This window comes from Fimicolochytrium jonesii (assembly GCF_025526975.1).
Source record: "Fimicolochytrium jonesii strain JEL569 chromosome Unknown EV422scaffold_10, whole genome shotgun sequence".
Lineage (NCBI taxonomy): Eukaryota > Fungi > Chytridiomycota > Chytridiomycetes > Spizellomycetales > Powellomycetaceae > Fimicolochytrium > Fimicolochytrium jonesii.
In genome coordinates, this window is record NW_026515677.1 from 666083 (window position 1) to 682889 (window position 16807).

At 56.2% G+C, this 16807-nt stretch overlaps 6 protein-coding genes and 1 non-coding gene across 7 annotated transcripts; 5 read left to right on the top strand and 2 right to left on the bottom strand.

Annotated features, from left to right (window-relative positions):
* Positions 1 to 457: 457 nt before the first annotated feature.
* EV422DRAFT_528282 (uncharacterized protein) lies at positions 458 to 3251 on the bottom strand. The gene is made up of 2 exons (XM_053070273.1): positions 2790 to 3251; positions 458 to 2704 (listed from the first exon to the last, which is right to left on the bottom strand). Exons 1-2 carry the CDS (start codon positions 3024 to 3026, stop codon positions 683 to 685), a joined length of 2259 nt encoding a protein of 752 aa, XP_052926052.1. The 5' UTR covers positions 3027 to 3251; the 3' UTR covers positions 458 to 682.
* Positions 3252 to 4410: 1159 nt separating this feature from the next.
* Positions 4411 to 6382, top strand: EV422DRAFT_44524 (auxin efflux carrier). Its single transcript, XM_053067226.1, has 6 exons — positions 4411 to 4669; positions 4737 to 4801; positions 4861 to 4943; positions 5006 to 5141; positions 5204 to 5776; positions 5871 to 6382. Exons 1-6 carry the CDS (start codon positions 4606 to 4608, stop codon positions 6222 to 6224), a joined length of 1275 nt encoding a protein of 424 aa, XP_052926053.1. The 5' UTR covers positions 4411 to 4605; the 3' UTR covers positions 6225 to 6382.
* A 703-nt stretch (positions 6383 to 7085) lies between these two features.
* Positions 7086 to 8906, top strand: EV422DRAFT_567222 (cytochrome P450; the record flags this gene model as incomplete). Its single annotated transcript, XM_053072516.1, has 3 exons — positions 7086 to 7397; positions 7618 to 8642; positions 8741 to 8906. The coding sequence occupies 3 exons, from the start codon at positions 7086 to 7088 to the stop codon at positions 8904 to 8906; spliced, it is 1503 nt and encodes a 500-aa protein (XP_052926054.1).
* Positions 8907 to 9184: 278 nt separating this feature from the next.
* Positions 9185 to 10264, top strand: EV422DRAFT_567223 (uncharacterized protein; the record flags this gene model as incomplete). Its single annotated transcript, XM_053072517.1, has 2 exons — positions 9185 to 9579; positions 9694 to 10264. 2 exons carry the CDS (start codon positions 9185 to 9187, stop codon positions 10262 to 10264), a joined length of 966 nt encoding a protein of 321 aa, XP_052926055.1.
* Positions 10265 to 10933: 669 nt separating this feature from the next.
* On the top strand, positions 10934 to 11816 carry EV422DRAFT_44669 (uncharacterized protein). Its single transcript, XM_053067227.1, has 2 exons — positions 10934 to 11545; positions 11622 to 11816. Exons 1-2 carry the CDS (start codon positions 11212 to 11214, stop codon positions 11744 to 11746), a joined length of 459 nt encoding a protein of 152 aa, XP_052926056.1. The 5' UTR covers positions 10934 to 11211; the 3' UTR covers positions 11747 to 11816.
* A 1283-nt stretch (positions 11817 to 13099) lies between these two features.
* Positions 13100 to 14276, top strand: EV422DRAFT_495911 (putative mitochondrial 2-oxoglutarate/malate carrier protein-like protein; the record flags this gene model as incomplete). Its single annotated transcript, XM_053067837.1, has 3 exons — positions 13100 to 13243; positions 13366 to 14034; positions 14124 to 14276. 3 exons carry the CDS (start codon positions 13100 to 13102, stop codon positions 14274 to 14276), a joined length of 966 nt encoding a protein of 321 aa, XP_052926057.1.
* Positions 14277 to 15573: 1297 nt separating this feature from the next.
* Positions 15574 to 15656, bottom strand: EV422DRAFT_t74. Its single transcript has one exon. It is a non-coding gene; the product is annotated as a tRNA-Ser (tRNA).
* Positions 15657 to 16807: the final 1151 nt, after the last annotated feature.

Sequence of the window (16807 nt, forward strand, 5' to 3'; positions counted from 1 at the left end):
TTTCAATTCCGGTTCCTTCAACTTTCGCTTATTTCAAGGGAATTTCAAGGGAATAGTATACCCGTGATATTGGGAGGATTTCAAATATTTCAACTTTCGCTTATTTCGCTGTTGAAATGAACTAGACTGTACTGTACCTCAATTTCCGAGTGCTAGCTGTCTTCCTACGGTCGCACCACACTCGACTCGACTACCTGGGGACGCCGTGTGGGCCTTGCGCTACGCTGGTTTGTCTAAGGATTTGCTCAGTTGATAGACAGACACCAGACCAGTGCTGAGGGCTCCGCATACCAGCTTCTTGTCCGGCCCCCCTGGTCTCTCGTCTCCACAACCTCCCTCGACGTATTCTTCCCCCAATTTCGCCCTCCGCACCACACAGTGCCACCTCCCGCGCATATGTGCCACCACACTGTCTTTTGGGGTGCATTTTCAAACGGCCATATAAATACATTTCACATACATATCCAAAATCTATAGAAAATAGCATACTTTACTGTGTACTCTATGGAAACCATTCCCCCACCTTCTGCTACAAATCTACTAATCTACTAACGCGCGGGGTCGACAAGAGGTCCCGCCGGCTACTTGATCCACATCCGCAAAAGTCCAGCTTCGGCGAGAAAAGATGAGGAATGGGTGGATGCCGAACTATGCTGCCTGTCGCAACTTCCGTTTTCTCGTCCTATGCTCTCTGTTCCCGATGCCGTGGGCATTCACATAGACGCTTCTCGGGGTAAACTGGGGCCCCGCGTCGGATCATGAAGTGGCGCCATAGACCGTAGTATTCTGGGCCCCACTTGAGGGCGTAGCGCTGGTAGTACTCCATGTCTTTGAGGTCGCTGCAGAACCCGTGCTCGAGCAAGTACTTGATGCCAGTGTAACGATTCTCCTCTTGCCCGAACGTGTCAAGCTGCTTATGGAGGTTTGTAAAGTCGACGGTTTCCGGGTCCTGTTCGTCGTCGCATTCTTCCTCCTCGTCAAATTCCCCTTCTTCAGACGATTCCACCATCTCTTGTTCTTGTTCTTGCTCTTCATGTTGGATTTCCAAGTTCACGCCGTCTTCGCCTTCGTCATGGAGGGTCTCGAGGTTGTTGCCGACTTCGCCCTCGTCTGCATCGTCCAAATAACTTTCCGATGTGAGCCCTTCTTCATTCTCGTCATCATCGTTATCGTCATCGACAGGTTCGCCAAGGAACGCACCAAATGAAGACCCGATCAATTCGTCCAACGAAGACCTGATCAATTCGTCCAACCGACGGTTGAGCTTGGCCTGGTGGGCTTGCGCCTCGTCCTGGGGCATGTGAAGAGCCCCGGCGACCTGAACGTTGAATCCATAGTTGAGGAACTTCTCCTTGTAATCCGCCAGGTCGTGAAGAGGGTTAACGGGGCGGCCTTCGAACCACCACACGAACAAATGATCGAAAGGTGTGTTGTCGTCAGCGAGCGCACCTAGTTCCAGCAGGAGATCCGGGGCTGCAAAACCATCTTTGCCGTCCCGTTCAATGTTGATCATAGCCGAAGACATTGGAGTAATTGTCCCGCCGTTTTCGAGGGTATGGCGGTGATTGACATTTGCCCCGCACTCTTTTACGAGGTACCGGATGACCTCGCAGTTCCACACCCGAGCAGCGAAAATCAATGCAGTGTTGGCAAGATCGGGAAACTTCGATACCGCGGGATGTTCCAGGATAGGCCTGATTATATCTATGCTATTGACAGCGGCAAACAACGCCATGTCCTTGTACTCCCCCAAAGCGCAGTTTTTATCCAATAGATAAGTCAACAAAGTCGGAGGAGGCGATTGGAGCTCCGGCCGGAGAGGGTACGTACAATGTGCAGGGTGGGCGGCTGCCGAAGTCGCCATGAAAAGCACCTCGCCACTCTCATCTGGCTTTGTTTGGTCAATGAGAAAGTCGATCATGTTACGATCTCCCCAAGCAGCGGCGTAGCTTAAGGGCAGACCCAGGCCATGCGTATCCGACCGCGGGCTCTGAGCTTTGATCGGCGGAATGGCGCCATGGTCTATGATCAAGTGCTTGGCCAATCCGAAGAGCCCATACCGACAGGCAACACGGAGCGCCTCGTTGTCGTTGACGGTAACATCAACCTTGTGCTTCTTCAAAAGCACGTTGACCACTCCCGACCACCCGAGCGCCATACTGGCGGACAGAAGGGTTCCACGAACAGTCACATGAATGAATGGCTTGGTGATGATCGCCAGGTTTGGAATATCCGCAAGCAGGAATGCTTCAACTAGGTCCTCCACTTGCAACCATGATACAGCAGGGCGAATGTCCTCTAGCGTCCAGCCGGTGATTTCGAGGTTAACGGCGAGGAAAGGAATTGAGAGTGCATAGGTTCGCTTCCTCTCCTCATCAGAGTATGCCCAGTTCAGCTTCATCAGCCAGCTGAAGTAGTCTGATCGAATACCGAGGTCCGACTCCTTCTGGATTTCGCTCTTGTACATTCGTCCCGTCAATCTGATTATCTGGATCAAAAAAGCCTGGGATCCGTAAGCCGGTGGCGTCCTGGATAATCCCGTAGCACTCCGTTCCTGATAAACTTTGGCTTGGGCTTGCAGTGTATCGGGGCGGTTCGAAGGCTTCCATCTTTCGGGCACCACATCGATCCTATCGAACTCCCGGTAAAGGCTGGAGTCGAGGTCAAAGATATATTCTGAATCGATCTGACGATGGGAAAGTGCCTGCACGGAAAGGGAAAGAAAGGAAGGTCATCAAGTGTCCAGGTTTGTCCGAGAACTGCGAAGGGACTGATGCGCTTCAGCCTACCTTGAACCGTTCAATTATATACTGCAACGGAATAGAAATGAGAGTTCCAGGATCCGCCCAGTCGGCCCTCAAGGCAAACTTTGCGTTGGCCTGCTCCATGAGACAGGCTAGCACGGCATACGGCGTTCGACCAACCAGTGCCCATTCCCTACTTGCGGAAGTGAGGGTGGAGAAGTCTGATAAGGTTGGCAGGCGAGACAAGATCTCCAGCATAACATGCTGAGGAAGAGTGTTCATTTCGGGGATCCTAGCGAGGGTGTGTGCTTCGGATGTGGCCACTGGCTGGGCTGGTTGGTGGGGGGCGGGCTGCGGAGGGAGTAGCGAAGAGGCTGGAGCCCACTATATCTAGGTACGCCTGCTGAACTGCCCCTGCCGCCATGCTCCGCCACTGTACGCCAATGTCTGCCAATGCGCTCGCGGGCGGGATGAGAGGTAATAGTCAGTGGGCAAAAGCTGTCTGCTCCCTCTCTAACCTTATTTGAAGTTCTTTCGCGCGGACTGTATGTATATGTAACCCTAACCCTAAAGTTACCGGCACGTGCCGCCTCTCCTAACGCAAGCCTCACGGCTCGGTCCCAGTGAAAAGCCTAGCAAGGGCCCTAGCGGTTGCCGGGAGCACCGTTTCTATCTATCCTGAGAAAGGAACCACTCCCAACTGCTACATCAACCTCGCCGGTTATGAAGAGGACAGGCCTCCTGTGCAACCCCATGACACAGAAGTCTCACAACTCGGATTTTACAAGTGCAAACACAAGAAGAAGTGGATGCACCGTCACAAGCAACCCACACGCCGTCACACAGTTGCGACCTGGAGGATGAGGACCATCCGGATGATGAGCAGTAGGTCCTGACCTCAAGGAGTTGGTAGCTGGTGGCCAGACAAGAAGGATTTGAGACTGCAAGCGGCATGAAGATCTAGATCTAGAGCCCATCATGGTGGACAGAGACATCCAAGGAGGCGCCAAATTTTGCTACCTCCTCTACACATATGCTCGATGTAACGGGTGCAGATCAGACAGGAACCGTTGGCCTTGGGAGCCCAATCCGTATCCCCTCTGGTTGAATGTGCCCACCCCCCCCCCCCCCGCGCCGCCAATAGCATCCTTCTTCCCCTCGTAAGTCCTCCTTAGTTCACCATCATCCCCATTGGTTTGTAGTGGCCGAATAGCGAGGGTTACCGAGAGACTGCAGTACTGGTGTGCTGAGACGCGAGCCATGTATGAACGGGATTACACCAGCAGAGAAGACAAAAGACTACGAGCGAGAGACTTGAAACATATAGAACCAAGAATATACACAGCAATAGAATCGATCAACAGTCCACGGTTCAGAACCTCATGTGCAAGTATGAGACTTCCTGCATGGCGTTCAACAGCGAGTGTCCCGCGACATGCAAGGTGGGTCTGGCCTTCGACCGCACACATGACGGAGCAGGGTCAGGGCCAGAAAAGAGCGGATGGCCGAGCGAAAGCCAGCGCCGCTTTGGCCGTGGAACCGGCCCTATTCTGCGCTCGGAATATTCCTGGGAGCCAGTGAGTGTTCTGACTGTTCCTCCTGGGCGTGAGGTTCCGACGCGCGTAACTGAGAGGGCACTTCTCAACGGCAGAAACGAGCGGAGCCCATTTCACAACTGGTCCACCCCCGGGGCATTGAGAAGAGGAATGTCAATGTCGCTGCAGCAGGTATCCCTCTCCCCGCAAGTGCATATATCTCTTCAAGCCCGACTCCCTCGCTACGCATTTCCTTCCATGTCGACCAGGCCCCACCGGTCATAACACTCCGCCGCTGAATTCCTCCGTCTCAACTTGCGACAGCCATGTCGTTTACAAACCTACTCTGGACGAGTGCTCAGCCGATTATTAAGATGCTCATCATCGCTGGTATGTATGTTCCTGTCACCGAGAACACCCCTTTTGCCAATGCTGATCCATGTTGTGTGAAAACCAGCGGGAGGAGCGACGCTGTTCAAAACGGGGGCGATAAATCCCGCGGGGCTCAAAGTGCTGTCGAAGGTAGGATGCGATGTTGATAGATGGTATGATAACCCAGTAGCTGACGACCACGTCCGCAGGTCAACATCTATCTCCTCGCACCCCCACTCCTGTTTGTCAAGATCGTAGCGGGGATCACAGTGAACGATCTCCCAAAACTAGGGTGCGCCAAACCTCCTCCATCCTACCCAATCCGCATCCAGCGAATCTCACTCTCCATCGCAGCATCATAGTCCTCGTAGCCCTCATCTACCTCCTCCTCGGCCTCCTCGCCGGGCTGCTCATCCGGCGTTGCACACGGACCACGCCCACCTTCAACTACGCCGTCATCGCCTGTGCGACTTGGGGAAATTGGGGGGATGTATGTATGTGCCGTCGGTAGCTTCCCTCTCGAACAACGGACGACTGATGGGCTTCTGATAGATCCCGCTAGCGGTGATCCTCTCCCTCGGCGCCCTCCCACCCTTCTCCGCCGGCGACGACACAAAAGGCGTCGCATACGCCTCGATCTTTGTTGCAGTGTTCTATTTCACGCTCTGGGGGGCCGGGTACAAGCTTTTCCAGATGGATTATGCGGGGGATGACAAGAAGTTGGATCTGGAGATGGAGGTGGATTTGGAGGGTGGCAGTGTGGGTACGGTAGGGGATAAGACTGACGAGATGCCGGAGGAGGGGATGGGGGATGCACGAGAGTCTGCGCCGGCGGCGGCGAGCGTGACGGCGCCCAGTGTCCGGTCAACAGCGATGTCAACGCAACGGAGCAGCTCGAAACGCAACAACACACCCACCGCCCGGCGAATCGTCCATCGGCTCGGTCGCGTGTACCACACCTACAGCTCCCTGTTCAACGTGCCGAACGTGACACTCTTACTGAGTCTGGTGATTGCGCTTGCGCCGCCGCTGAAATCGCTGTTTGTGAGGACGGACGGGGGTGAACCGCCGTTGGGGTTCTTGTTTCGGACACTGGATTTTTTGGCCGGTGGGACTGTCCCAATGGTGAGACCGGGGAATCCGGAGTGACCGCATCGTCGTTCCCCCCATTTTCGGGCCTGCTCATAACCTCCCTTCACCCCTTCCCTCGACGATACAGAGCCTAGTATCCCTCGGCGGCGGCCTAGCCCAACTCTCGTTCCGCCAAACCTCCCTCCCGAGCTGCCTCTCTCTCGTCACCTTCAAACTCCTCCTCCAACCCGTCTTCGGTCTCGGTCTCTCCCTGCTGCTCACCCACACTCTGCAGTGGGTGGACATGCACGACAAGATCTTCCGCTTCGTGCTGCTGTTCATGTCGTGCACGCCGACAGCCTCGACAACAATCTTACTGACGCAGTTCTATTCGCCGACGGGGGAGAGCGTAGAGATTGGGAGTACGTTGTTTGTGATGTATGTGGCGAGTTGTGTGACGATGACCGGGTTCATTGCGTTGTTTATTCATCTGGTTGGGTGAGAGGGTGAGAGGGACGGAGGGTTTCAGTCATAGGGACGAAGGGGCTTTCGTCGCCGTGATACGAACATGCATGGCTTTGGTTTTGGGGTTCTAGAACTAGTTTTGTAAATAGCATTTTAGACGCTTATAATCGACCCCCCCCCCCCCCCCTGAATAGGTCAACGAGGACCCGAATGCACCTGCATCGCTGCGTATCAGCAAACAGTTTCGCCCCGGGTGCAGGCGAGCAAAAGATGTTTCCGGTGTGCGGGCTCACCCAGACCATCGCATTCCATTCCGCGTCACCCTGCGAATGAAAGCTCCGAGTCTCCCGACTCCCAGCCACAACCTGAAGCGGTTCGGTTGACCCACACAGGCGGGTGCCAAAAGGACGCCACGATATCGGGAGTTCGCTCGTTCCGGAAAGCTACCTGCTTGGGGCGGACGGTCTTCAATGCCTCTCGTCTCGTCTGCTATCTATTACGCGTCCCCGACTGATGAGGTCGCCGAGGATGAACCCCCCGCTCGCGCTGTGAGCCCCCGGGAGCCGCCGGGTAAACCACAGCCCGCCCCCGCCTGGTGAGTTGGCAAGGCAAGGGTTGTTTTGGTTCCCCCCGTCCGCTCGTGTCCGCGGCGAGGAGGGCGTTCGCTCTGCACACTTGACCGGCCGGGAGCCCTCCGCTTCCGCTGCCGGGGGGGTGTGACACACGCGTCAAGTCTGCACCTCCCTTCTTACGCGTGCGGGGGGGGGAACAGAACAGAACAGAACAGGACACCCTGCTATGATAGCTGCGGGTATATATAAGAACAGCAACATGCCCAGTTTCGCTTGACATCCCACTCGCAGATTACCCCTCTACCCCCTCGTTTCAGACCCCCACCATGTCGTTCATCGCCACCACAGCCGTCGGTCTCCTCCTGGCCTTCCTCCTCCACCGCTTCCTCTCCCCGTCGTCCTCCTCCAAGGGCCCGACGGTCCCCGGCCCCGCCCCGCTGCCGTTCATCGGCAACTACCACCAGATCTACCCGTACATCAAGAGGCGGCAGGGGCGGCAGTTTTCGATGCGGATGTTTGGGCAGTATGGGAGGATCTATGGTGTGAGGTTCTTTGGGAATGCGGTGGTGGTTGTCGGGGATGCGGCGGTTGCGAAGAGGGTGTTGACGGATAAGGAGGGGTTTTATAGGGATAACATGGTGAGTATCGGAAGGGGAGCGACCAGCGAGTACATTCACTGGCGAGCGAAGCCCAGCCTCAGCAGGGTTGGGATCTTTGCGCGCGAGCGAGCAGGGGTGTCATTCATCCAACCGACGTCAAGCGAACATGAGTTTGCTCGTCCAACCACCTACCCGCTTCGCTTCACCCACCATAAGGGGAGAGACTCTAACCAACCCCTTGTCCCGCGTGAATCCACAGTTCCAAAAGATGCACAAGGGCATCGCGCACTACGCGCTCTTCACGCTCCCGTCGGGCGACGTGTGGCACAAGCACCGCAAGTTCATGCAGCCGTCGTTCGGCCCGACGCACATCCACAACACGGCGGTGATCGCCAACGCCATTGCCAACGCGCTGTCCGACACCTGGGCAGCGTACCCCGCGGGGCACGCGTTCAACGTCAACTACCATTTCGCGTGCCTGACGCTGGACGTGATCGGGCGGTTGGCGTTCTCGTACGAGTTCAAGATGGTGGAGACGCTCGCGGACCCCACGCACACGTCGTCGGCGTCGCTCCTGCACGTCTTTGAGGAGATCGTGACGACCATGTCTGCGCGGTACGGCGCGCCGGAGGTCACGTGGCCGGTCCTGGGGATCTCGACCCGGAACATCCAGGGGCAAGTGTCGCGGGTCCGGTCGATCATCCTCGATGTTGTGAAGCAAAAGACGAGTCTGATTCGGGATGGGCGGTATAGCCCGCGCGAGGGCGTGCCGCTGGATATGCTGGACCGGCTGATCCAGGCGACGACGGGGCAGGCGCGCGTGCAGTTCTCGACGGAGGAGATGGTGGATGAGGTGTATGCGATCTTTGGGGCGGGGTCGGAGACGACTCAGAACACGTTGACCTTTTGCGTGCTGACGCTCGCTCAACATCCGGAATGCCACGACAAGGTCGCTGAAGAGCTCGACGCTGTTCTCGGGGCTTCCGGTGAAGTCACGTACGAGTCCCTCGCGCGCCTCACGTACCTCTCCGCCTTTATCCGCGAAACCATGCGCCAGTATCCTGTGGCGGGGGCGGTCGCGCGCAAAGCGGCAAACGACGTTGAGATTCTGGGGTACCATATCCCGAAAGACACGCGGGTGATTGTCAATATCCGGTACATCCAGAACGATAGTCAGTACTGGAGTAAAGGGGATGCGGAGTTGTTTAGGCCTGAGCGGTGGTTGAATGATGAAGTGAATGCGGATTCGCCGTGCTTTTTGCCGTTCGGGGATGGGCCGATGAAGTAAGTTGTTGTTGTTGTTGTTGGGGACATTTGATATTGCCTTGTCCTGTGATGATACCGTCACGCTAACGTACTCCCCATATGTATCCCACCTCCAGCTGCATCGGGCAAAAGATCGCGCTAGCCGAACTCAGGACGGTGGTGGCGGTGCTCGCGCGGAAATGGAGGTTTGAACTGGTGGCGGGCCAAGAAGTGGAGCCTGTTGAGACGATCACGACGGGGTTGAAGGACGGGTTGTTTGTTCGAGTTACGCCGAGGGTCTAGTGTGAGAACAGCAGTGTGAAGTACAGACTCGACATAATGGCATGTGCGCTAATGTACGTACAGTACGTACGAATGGGCGACGCGTGAGTGAGTCATCCATCGCGTCATCCGCTCGCCCACCAGAGAGAGACTCGCCGCCCACCAGAAGGAGAAGGCGTGTCCGGCCTCCAACAAGTGGGAAAGGAAGTAGGGATAGTCATAAGAGAGTCTCTCCACGACCGCCCCCCGCCCCCCCCATCACACCCCACGCCAGCTATTCCCACAACCACCCACTCACAATGCCCTCCTCAGCTGCACTACAACCCTCCCAACCCGTCGCCCTCACCACAGAACAACTAACCGCATACCTCGCCCGTCTACGGCTCCCTCCCACCACATCCCTCCTCCTGCCGCCGGACTTGCCAACCCTCTCCCTCCTCCACAAAGCTCACTACTTCTCTATCCCTTTCGAGACCCTCTCCCTTCACTTTGACCCCCACGGCGGCGTTGAGACTGGAAGAGATCATACGCGCCCGCCTATATCTCCGAACCTAAACGATATCTATGATAAGATTGTGATAAGGAGGAGGGGAGGTTATTGTATTGAACATAATACTCTCTTTATTGCGGCATTGCGGAAACTGGGGTTTAACGTTAGGCCTGCACTCGCCAGGGCCGTGAGGGATGGGAAGTGGTAGGTATACAATACGGCGAGCGAAGCGAGCACCACATTGCGCCTTTGCAAAAGACTCCCCCTCACCCCCGCTCAACCTTCTCATCGCGAAACCAAACCCCCCCTGTTATTTAGGTTCGGCATCTCCCACTTCATCGGTCTCGTCCACATCCCCACCCCCACCGACCCAACACCCACCGGTCCCACCCCCTCATCCATCCACCTCATCGACGTCGGCTACGGCTACCGCGGCCCCGTCCTCCCGCTCCCGCTCTCCGGCCTCCCGCAATCCCACCCATCCCAGGGCACGAACCGCATCACACTCCACACCTCCACCACATCCTACCCCGGGTGTGAGGACGATGTGTTTGCGGCTCCCGGTGAGTGGGGCGTTCCTGATCTGTATGTGATGGAACATCGGGCGAACAAAAGTGGCGCAGAATGGACACAGCAATACGCCTTCTACACAACCCCCGTGACACGCACAGATATCGAAATGTCAAACTGGTACAGCTGCACGCACCCAGCGGCGGTGTGGGTGCGGGGATGTACTGTCAAGATGCATGATGAGCGGGAGGGGGCCACGGTGTTCTATGAGGGGGCCTTGAAGAGGTACGATGCTCGGGGGGAGGTTGTGGAGAGTAGGGAGGTTGCGAGAGCGGAGTGGAGGAAGCTTGTTGAGGGTGAGTTTGGGGTGCGGTTCTGAGCGGGGGGATATATGGATAGACCTTTCTCGCTTTTTGCGATAGAGACAGGGCGGCGTTACGTCGGGCGTATGATGGGACGGACAAACCGCCAATGGACTCTGGTTGTGTGGACACTTAGAATAGAGCCCCTTCCATCGTGTACTCATTCCCCATCCCCCATGTATGCGCCTCTCACGGACCCAAATACATATGTACACACTAAATCTACATACATCACGACGCGGATTGGGGGTGCATATATAGCGGACCCAGTGATGCGATATGCGGAGGGTTTCCCCTTCCGATGCACCCCCTCCTCCTCCTCACCCTCCCCTTCCTCCTCCGTCATCCACCCCTGCCGTCTCCCCGCCGTAACACCGCCGGCCCCTGGTGAACTCGCTGCGTGGTGAGACCCGGCGCCACCGGTATTCCTGCCCGCACGCGACGCGGGTGAGTTCAACCCCCCGGCGCCGACGAGACCGGGGATGCCCGTTTTTCGTCTCGCAAGCGCGAGATAATCGCCCGACAGCATCTCCCGTTTCTGCGGTGGCGGGTCGGCGGGGGTGCTCCCAGCGTCCGTCGCGTTTCCTCCGGTGGTAGCGACGGCGAGGTCGGCAAGCGCGAACGGGGATCTCGTAAACAGCGGTGACAAGGGCGTCGCTATCCAATCAACCGCTTCCACACCGCGCCCTTTCTACGGCCATCCGACGACCATCCGAATCGTTTTACGCCTCCCTGACGGAGGCCACGACATGCAGTAGACCAGTGCGCGGACGTCCTCGAAGGCCGGGTTGTTTCAGCTTTCCACGTCCTCTGCGACTTCAACAGCTTATATAGTCACGCATTGTCTCAGCATTACGCGTGAACTAGCCTCTCAGACGAGGGAGGTTTCGGGTTAGAGCAGTCCGAATAGAATGATCGATTGCCTTTGAGAGTAAGAAGCGTAGCATTAGCTACATGTCCTTGTATGCGTCGTTCTTGCTCTTCGGAAATGACAAGCCGTCGCCGGGGCGCGCTGTCAAAGAGCCCCCCGTCAACGGCAATCGCGTCTCATTCCCCAGCGCGGGTTCAAACCGTTCTTCCTTTTTTCCCGTTCCTGTTCCGGCGAGTGCGATCATCCCCCATCGATACACCGATAGAAGCACCCATCATATGTAGATTCTGGAGTTGCCTAAGAAGAGGGACGAGCGATAAAGCGAGTCGAGCGGCATCGATGCAGCAGGAGCGCACAAGACGCATCCATACAGTACTGTACCAGTACTGTACGTCCCCCGCCAATCTTCCGATTTGTGGCTTCTTGTGTATGAGATTCGCGCCACGTTTGGAACGTTTTCACGAGAATCAAAGGCCCCCACTGATGAGACCTCGAGAGTGCAGCATCAACTACGTACAGTATCCAACGAGCAATGGAGAATGGTTGTGGAGTCGTTCCGCTTTGTGAGGGAGATTCCATCGATGGAGTCACGTGCCTCCTCTGGCTGGATTTAATCCCTCGCGTGTGATCTCGGCTGGCGCGTGACGTATACAGACCTAGAGTCTAGAGTGAGACAGAATGCTGCCAACTGACCACGGAGAGAGGGGGGGGGGGGGGGGGGGGGGGAGGCGGAGGAGGAGGTGACCATGAGCGAGTGCTGCGGCTGTCCCGGCACAGCAAAAGCAACCCGTCGTGGATGGATTCGTAGGCGAGCGATGAAAAGATGGAAAAAGTCATGTCTGATGTGGGGTCGAAGCCCACCAAAGAGTAAACCCCAGAGCGGCCGTGCGCGCCAGTCTGTGCGTGTGTTCCGTGTACATTTCCCATACAGCTGGCTGGGTGTTCAGGGATTAGGCTTTTGATTTTGATGAAGATCTGAAATCGATGCAAACATCTACTGTAGATACAGTAATAGGGAAACGGCCGGAAACACTAACGATCGTCCGGAGCAAATCCGTCCGGCTGAGTCAGTGTGGGCCATGAGTTTGAGAGTGTTGTGGAAGGCTGGAAACCGTTGTGCGTCGGAGAAAGGAGGAGCGAGCGAGACGAAAAAGGAGGAGCAGCAAGAGTCATCGCAGGTGACAACCTCCTCACACATATAAAGCAGGCCTCTCCACGCGTGGCCTCTCCTCCCCCTCCCTCTCGTCTCCCACTCCTCACACTCCGAACCAAAACACACTCTTCGTCGTCGCTCGCCGTTCATCGATTCATTGCTGCTGGCTCCCGCTTGGCGTTGACTGACAGGTAAGACCGTGCACCTCAGAACTGAGTGCCCCCAATCCGTTTAGATACTCCACGCCACCAGTCGGGGTTTGAGCAGCGCCAGCAGCCCACGCCGCAAGCAAACCGTACGTCGGAGAGGAGGAAAACGGGCACCGGCGCCAAGGGTCCCTGTCACCAGGTCTCGGAAACCAGCGAATACGCAACAAGCTTAACCCTGTTTGTCGCCCCTGGCAACCCCGGTCTCTCCTCCGGTTTCTCCATCCCCTCCGCTTGCTTACAAACATCGGTATTCGGCCGCTGGCGTCACGGTCCCCCCTTCTCCGGCCTTTCTTTTTTTGATGTGGGAGACCATGTGGCCGCGCCTTTGGGTTGATGCTTCTGCCAAGCCGGATGGGACTCCGATCCTATAATCATGGCTCGCGCGATCTCTCATCCAATCTTTCCCACTTTCTCTCTCTTGTACGATTCTTCTCGAGAACAGATTTGAGGTCGCATACCATCTACCATCGCACACTCGGAATACCCGAAAGCAAGTGAGGTATGTGTACATCGCCGGTCCAACCCGTCAATGTGGTTTCCACCCATTTATCCTTCTTATGGACGCGTTCAGAACTCGAAACTTCCCACGGAACCAGAGTCAAGAAATACATCAGCAACGATGGACTCGACATCGACAAAGACGCCCTGGCAGGTCGCGCAGCCGTTCGTGACGGGCGGATTGGGCGGGATGATTGCCACGGCGGTGATTCAGCCCGTGGATATGATCAAAGTTAGGATGCAGTTGGCTGGCGAGGGTGTCAAGGTGAGGCACGGGGGGAGAAAGGGGGAGAGGATGCACAGCGGTGCAGTGTTTTCATAGAAGATCGTTTCTCTCGGAAATCAGCGGTTATGCTAAAACCCGCGCCCCCCCCCCCCCCCCCCCAGAACGTCAAAGCCCACCCCTTCCGCGTCGCCGGCGACATCATCCGCCAAGAATCCTTTCGCTCACTCTACAACGGCCTCTCCGCCGGCCTCCTCCGCCAAGCGACCTACACCACGGCCCGCATGGGCCTCTTCAACACCTTCCTCGCTAAAGCCCGCGAGTACAACGGCGCCAACCAACCCGTCACCTTCCTCCAACGCTCGCTCGCGGGACTCGCCGCCGGCGGCCTCGGGGCCATCGTCGGCACACCCGCGGACCTCGCGTTGGTGCGCATGCAGAGCGATGGGACGTTGCCGGTTGCGAAACGGAGCAATTACACGGGCGTGACGAACGCGTTGGTGCGTATCACCCGCGAAGAGGGCGTGCTTGCGTTGTGGAACGGCGCCGGCCCGACCGTCGCGCGCGCCATGGCGCTCAACCTCGGCATGCTGACGTCCTACTCGCACACCAAACACGAGCTGGACAGGATCATCGGGCCCGGCCCGGGGGCCAATTTCGGCGCGTCCGCTGTGGCGGGGTTCTTTGCGTCGGCGTTGTCGCTGCCGTTTGATTTCATCAAGACGAGGTTGCAGAAACAGAGGCCGGATGCTGAGGGGAGGTTGCCGTATAAGGGATCGATTGATTGTGCGATCAAGGTGGTGAAGAACGAGGGGCCGTGGGTGTTTTATAGGGTATGTCTGTCTGTTTTGGCCTCCGTCCCCTCCACGCACTGTTTCCAAATGATCAACTCACCATGATTTCCTTGTTTTTGTTTTCGTAGACCTTCCCGGTGTACTACCTCCGCATCGCCCCACACGCCATGCTCACCCTCCTCGTCGCCGACGGGCTCACGTCCATGGCGCAGACGTTCATGAACAACCAACCGACAACATCCTCTACACCCTCTTCGCCCGCGCGTCAAAAACTTGCTTGAACGAAAACATCAAAAATACTCCCCCTTTCGGAAAATCAATCCGCTAGCTCGTTTTCGAAAGACACCTTGTATTCTGTTCCAAACGTACCCCGCCCTCCCCCCTTTTTCAATGTGGTTTGCCCCTTTTGATTTTATTGTCCATTGTTCAGTGCTCGTTACCGCAACCACCACCACCATCTGTACAGGCCCCCCCTCCCCCCTACGCGGCTTCTCTTGAGCGGAACTCTGCCGTTTCATGCTCCTCAAAAGAGGATGAACACAACCCCACACCTCTTTCTATGATATCCTATCCCCCCTGACTATGGGGAGAAGAATGTGTACAATTACGGTTGCCTTTGGAACAAAGAGAATGTATGAAGTGAAGAGCAACGGATAGTGCACGACCGTTTCTCGTCGACGTGGATCGGGGCGGATGGGGAGTGCGGAGTCGAAAGACCATTCAGACCGGAAAATGGGCCTGCGACCACCCAACCAATGCGGTACCGTGTATGAGGACTTTCGTAGACCGGGAAATGAGCGAGCAGCCTACTGACTTGGAGCCCTTGCGTTCTCCGCTCTGCGTACAGTGCTCCGTTGACCTGCCCCCTTGCCCCTCTCGACGGCGAAAAAACACCACGCGCTACAGTAACTAGAACCGGCATCTCTCCTTTCTGCCGGAGCAACATGGTGGACCCGTACCCCCTTCGGTTCTCCTTTACGACAAGCCCCATGAGCCGCTTTGGCTTCGAAGCGCTTGCCTTTCTCCTTTGCTCTCCTCGCATTTTGGTCGTCCGTGGCCTCGCCTTTTCCCTCGTGACCCGCTCCTTCTTCTTCCGATAAGCGCGAAACGGTTGCCCACACCCACAAAGTTATACCCGCCAGCGGAACGCGTTTACGTACTGTCCGTACCTTATTTTGACGGTGTCTCGTTCGCCGTTAATTTCGCGTCGGACTAGGGCCTATTCTGCCGATCAGCAGTGGGACATCGCCAAGCCAGCTCGAGCTGGGGCACGAAACGCTACGGAAGAGGAAACGGAAGGAGCTCCGAACAGTTGGCGTTCCACGGTACCTTTTCGCCGTGGAAACGTTTCTCCATGTGTGTGTGGGGCATTAAGTCTGCAAAAACAACCAAAGGGCTTATAGTGATGTTGATACATCTCCGTTTTTGCTCTAAACATGCAGAAGGCGATGGGCACGAAAACGTCGACTAGATACAGTGCGTGAATGCTTTTGCAGCTGGACAAAGTACTGGTGTGTGTGTGTCTCATCAAACCTGATAAAGGTCAAAAACCATGGCCAAAAAGTCGAAAAGAGAAAGCGACGCGAGCAGGATTTGAACCTGCGCCCGCAGAGCGGAGTAGATTTCTAGTCTACCGCCTTAGACCACTCGGCCATCGCGTCCTGTTATTTTCGATGGCTTTACGCAAGACCCATTGTATCACTTGTCCTGAATTCGAAGGAATCCCTGGATTTCGAAAGTTCTGAAACGCCACGCGACTCCTTCGTTTGAACTGCAGAACCGGGCTCCAACGCGCCTTCCGAAGTCCGGGGTGTCGTTGACTGAGACTGACATCACCAGAAAGTCATGAAACGCAAGCCATCCCCGCCGTCAAACGCCACGTCCCCTTGCCTTCCAATTACCCCCATCAATCAGAGACTGATGATTCATCACTGCTCAATGTTACGGTACAATGCGAGGCGAGGCTCCAATTGAGAGCTACCTGCAAGCGTTGTCGAGAGCGTTGTACCATGTAGCCTCATATGGGAGCGCCGGGGAAGCCTCATCAAAATGCCATACCGCGAGCACAAGATGCTACTCTTTGTGAACGAGGTGAGAAGGCGGGCCGTGCATGAATAACGGGAGAAAGAGAGCCGGGGCCCACGACGACGGTTGGGGGTGGGGGCGGGGGGAAGAAGAATGCGATTGTGTTTGTGGGGATGAGGTCAAGTTTGAGCTTAATTCGAACTTGGGACCGATGAACTCGCCCAATACATCGAACGGGCTGCCCGTTACGGTTTCCTGCCTTGCCCGTCCTCGTTTCCACCATATTCATATTGCATATTGTTAGTGAGAGTTCGTACAGGCTGTGCTCCGACGGGTGCTGTTGTTGTTGTTCAAGTTGAGCCCGAGTGTTGTGGCTCCCTAAAAATAAAACGTGGCGCGTCCGTGGGAAAACCTACTTGAGAGAATCGAAGGCTCTTCCCTCCCCAACACAATTCCCGACTGTGGCGGAAAGCTGCAGCGTTTGGAAATCCTCTAATTTACAACCACCAACGTATAGTTTCCATAGTTCACCCAGCTACAACTGTTTGAGTAGACTTTTATCCCCCGTCTCCTCGCCTGTATTATCTCTTCCCTTCGATCGGCAGTTGCATCGGCCTTTGCACAGTCCTGGTCGTGGCTGAGCACCACCCTTCCGTCTGTCCTCGGGACGGCTGACGACTAGTCACAACTTTGTATCAGCGCCATAGCGAGCTATGCAACAGGGCGAACGGTCTGGTCTTGGGACAAACACAGGGCGAATAATGGACGGCTCAAGGTAAGCCATGCT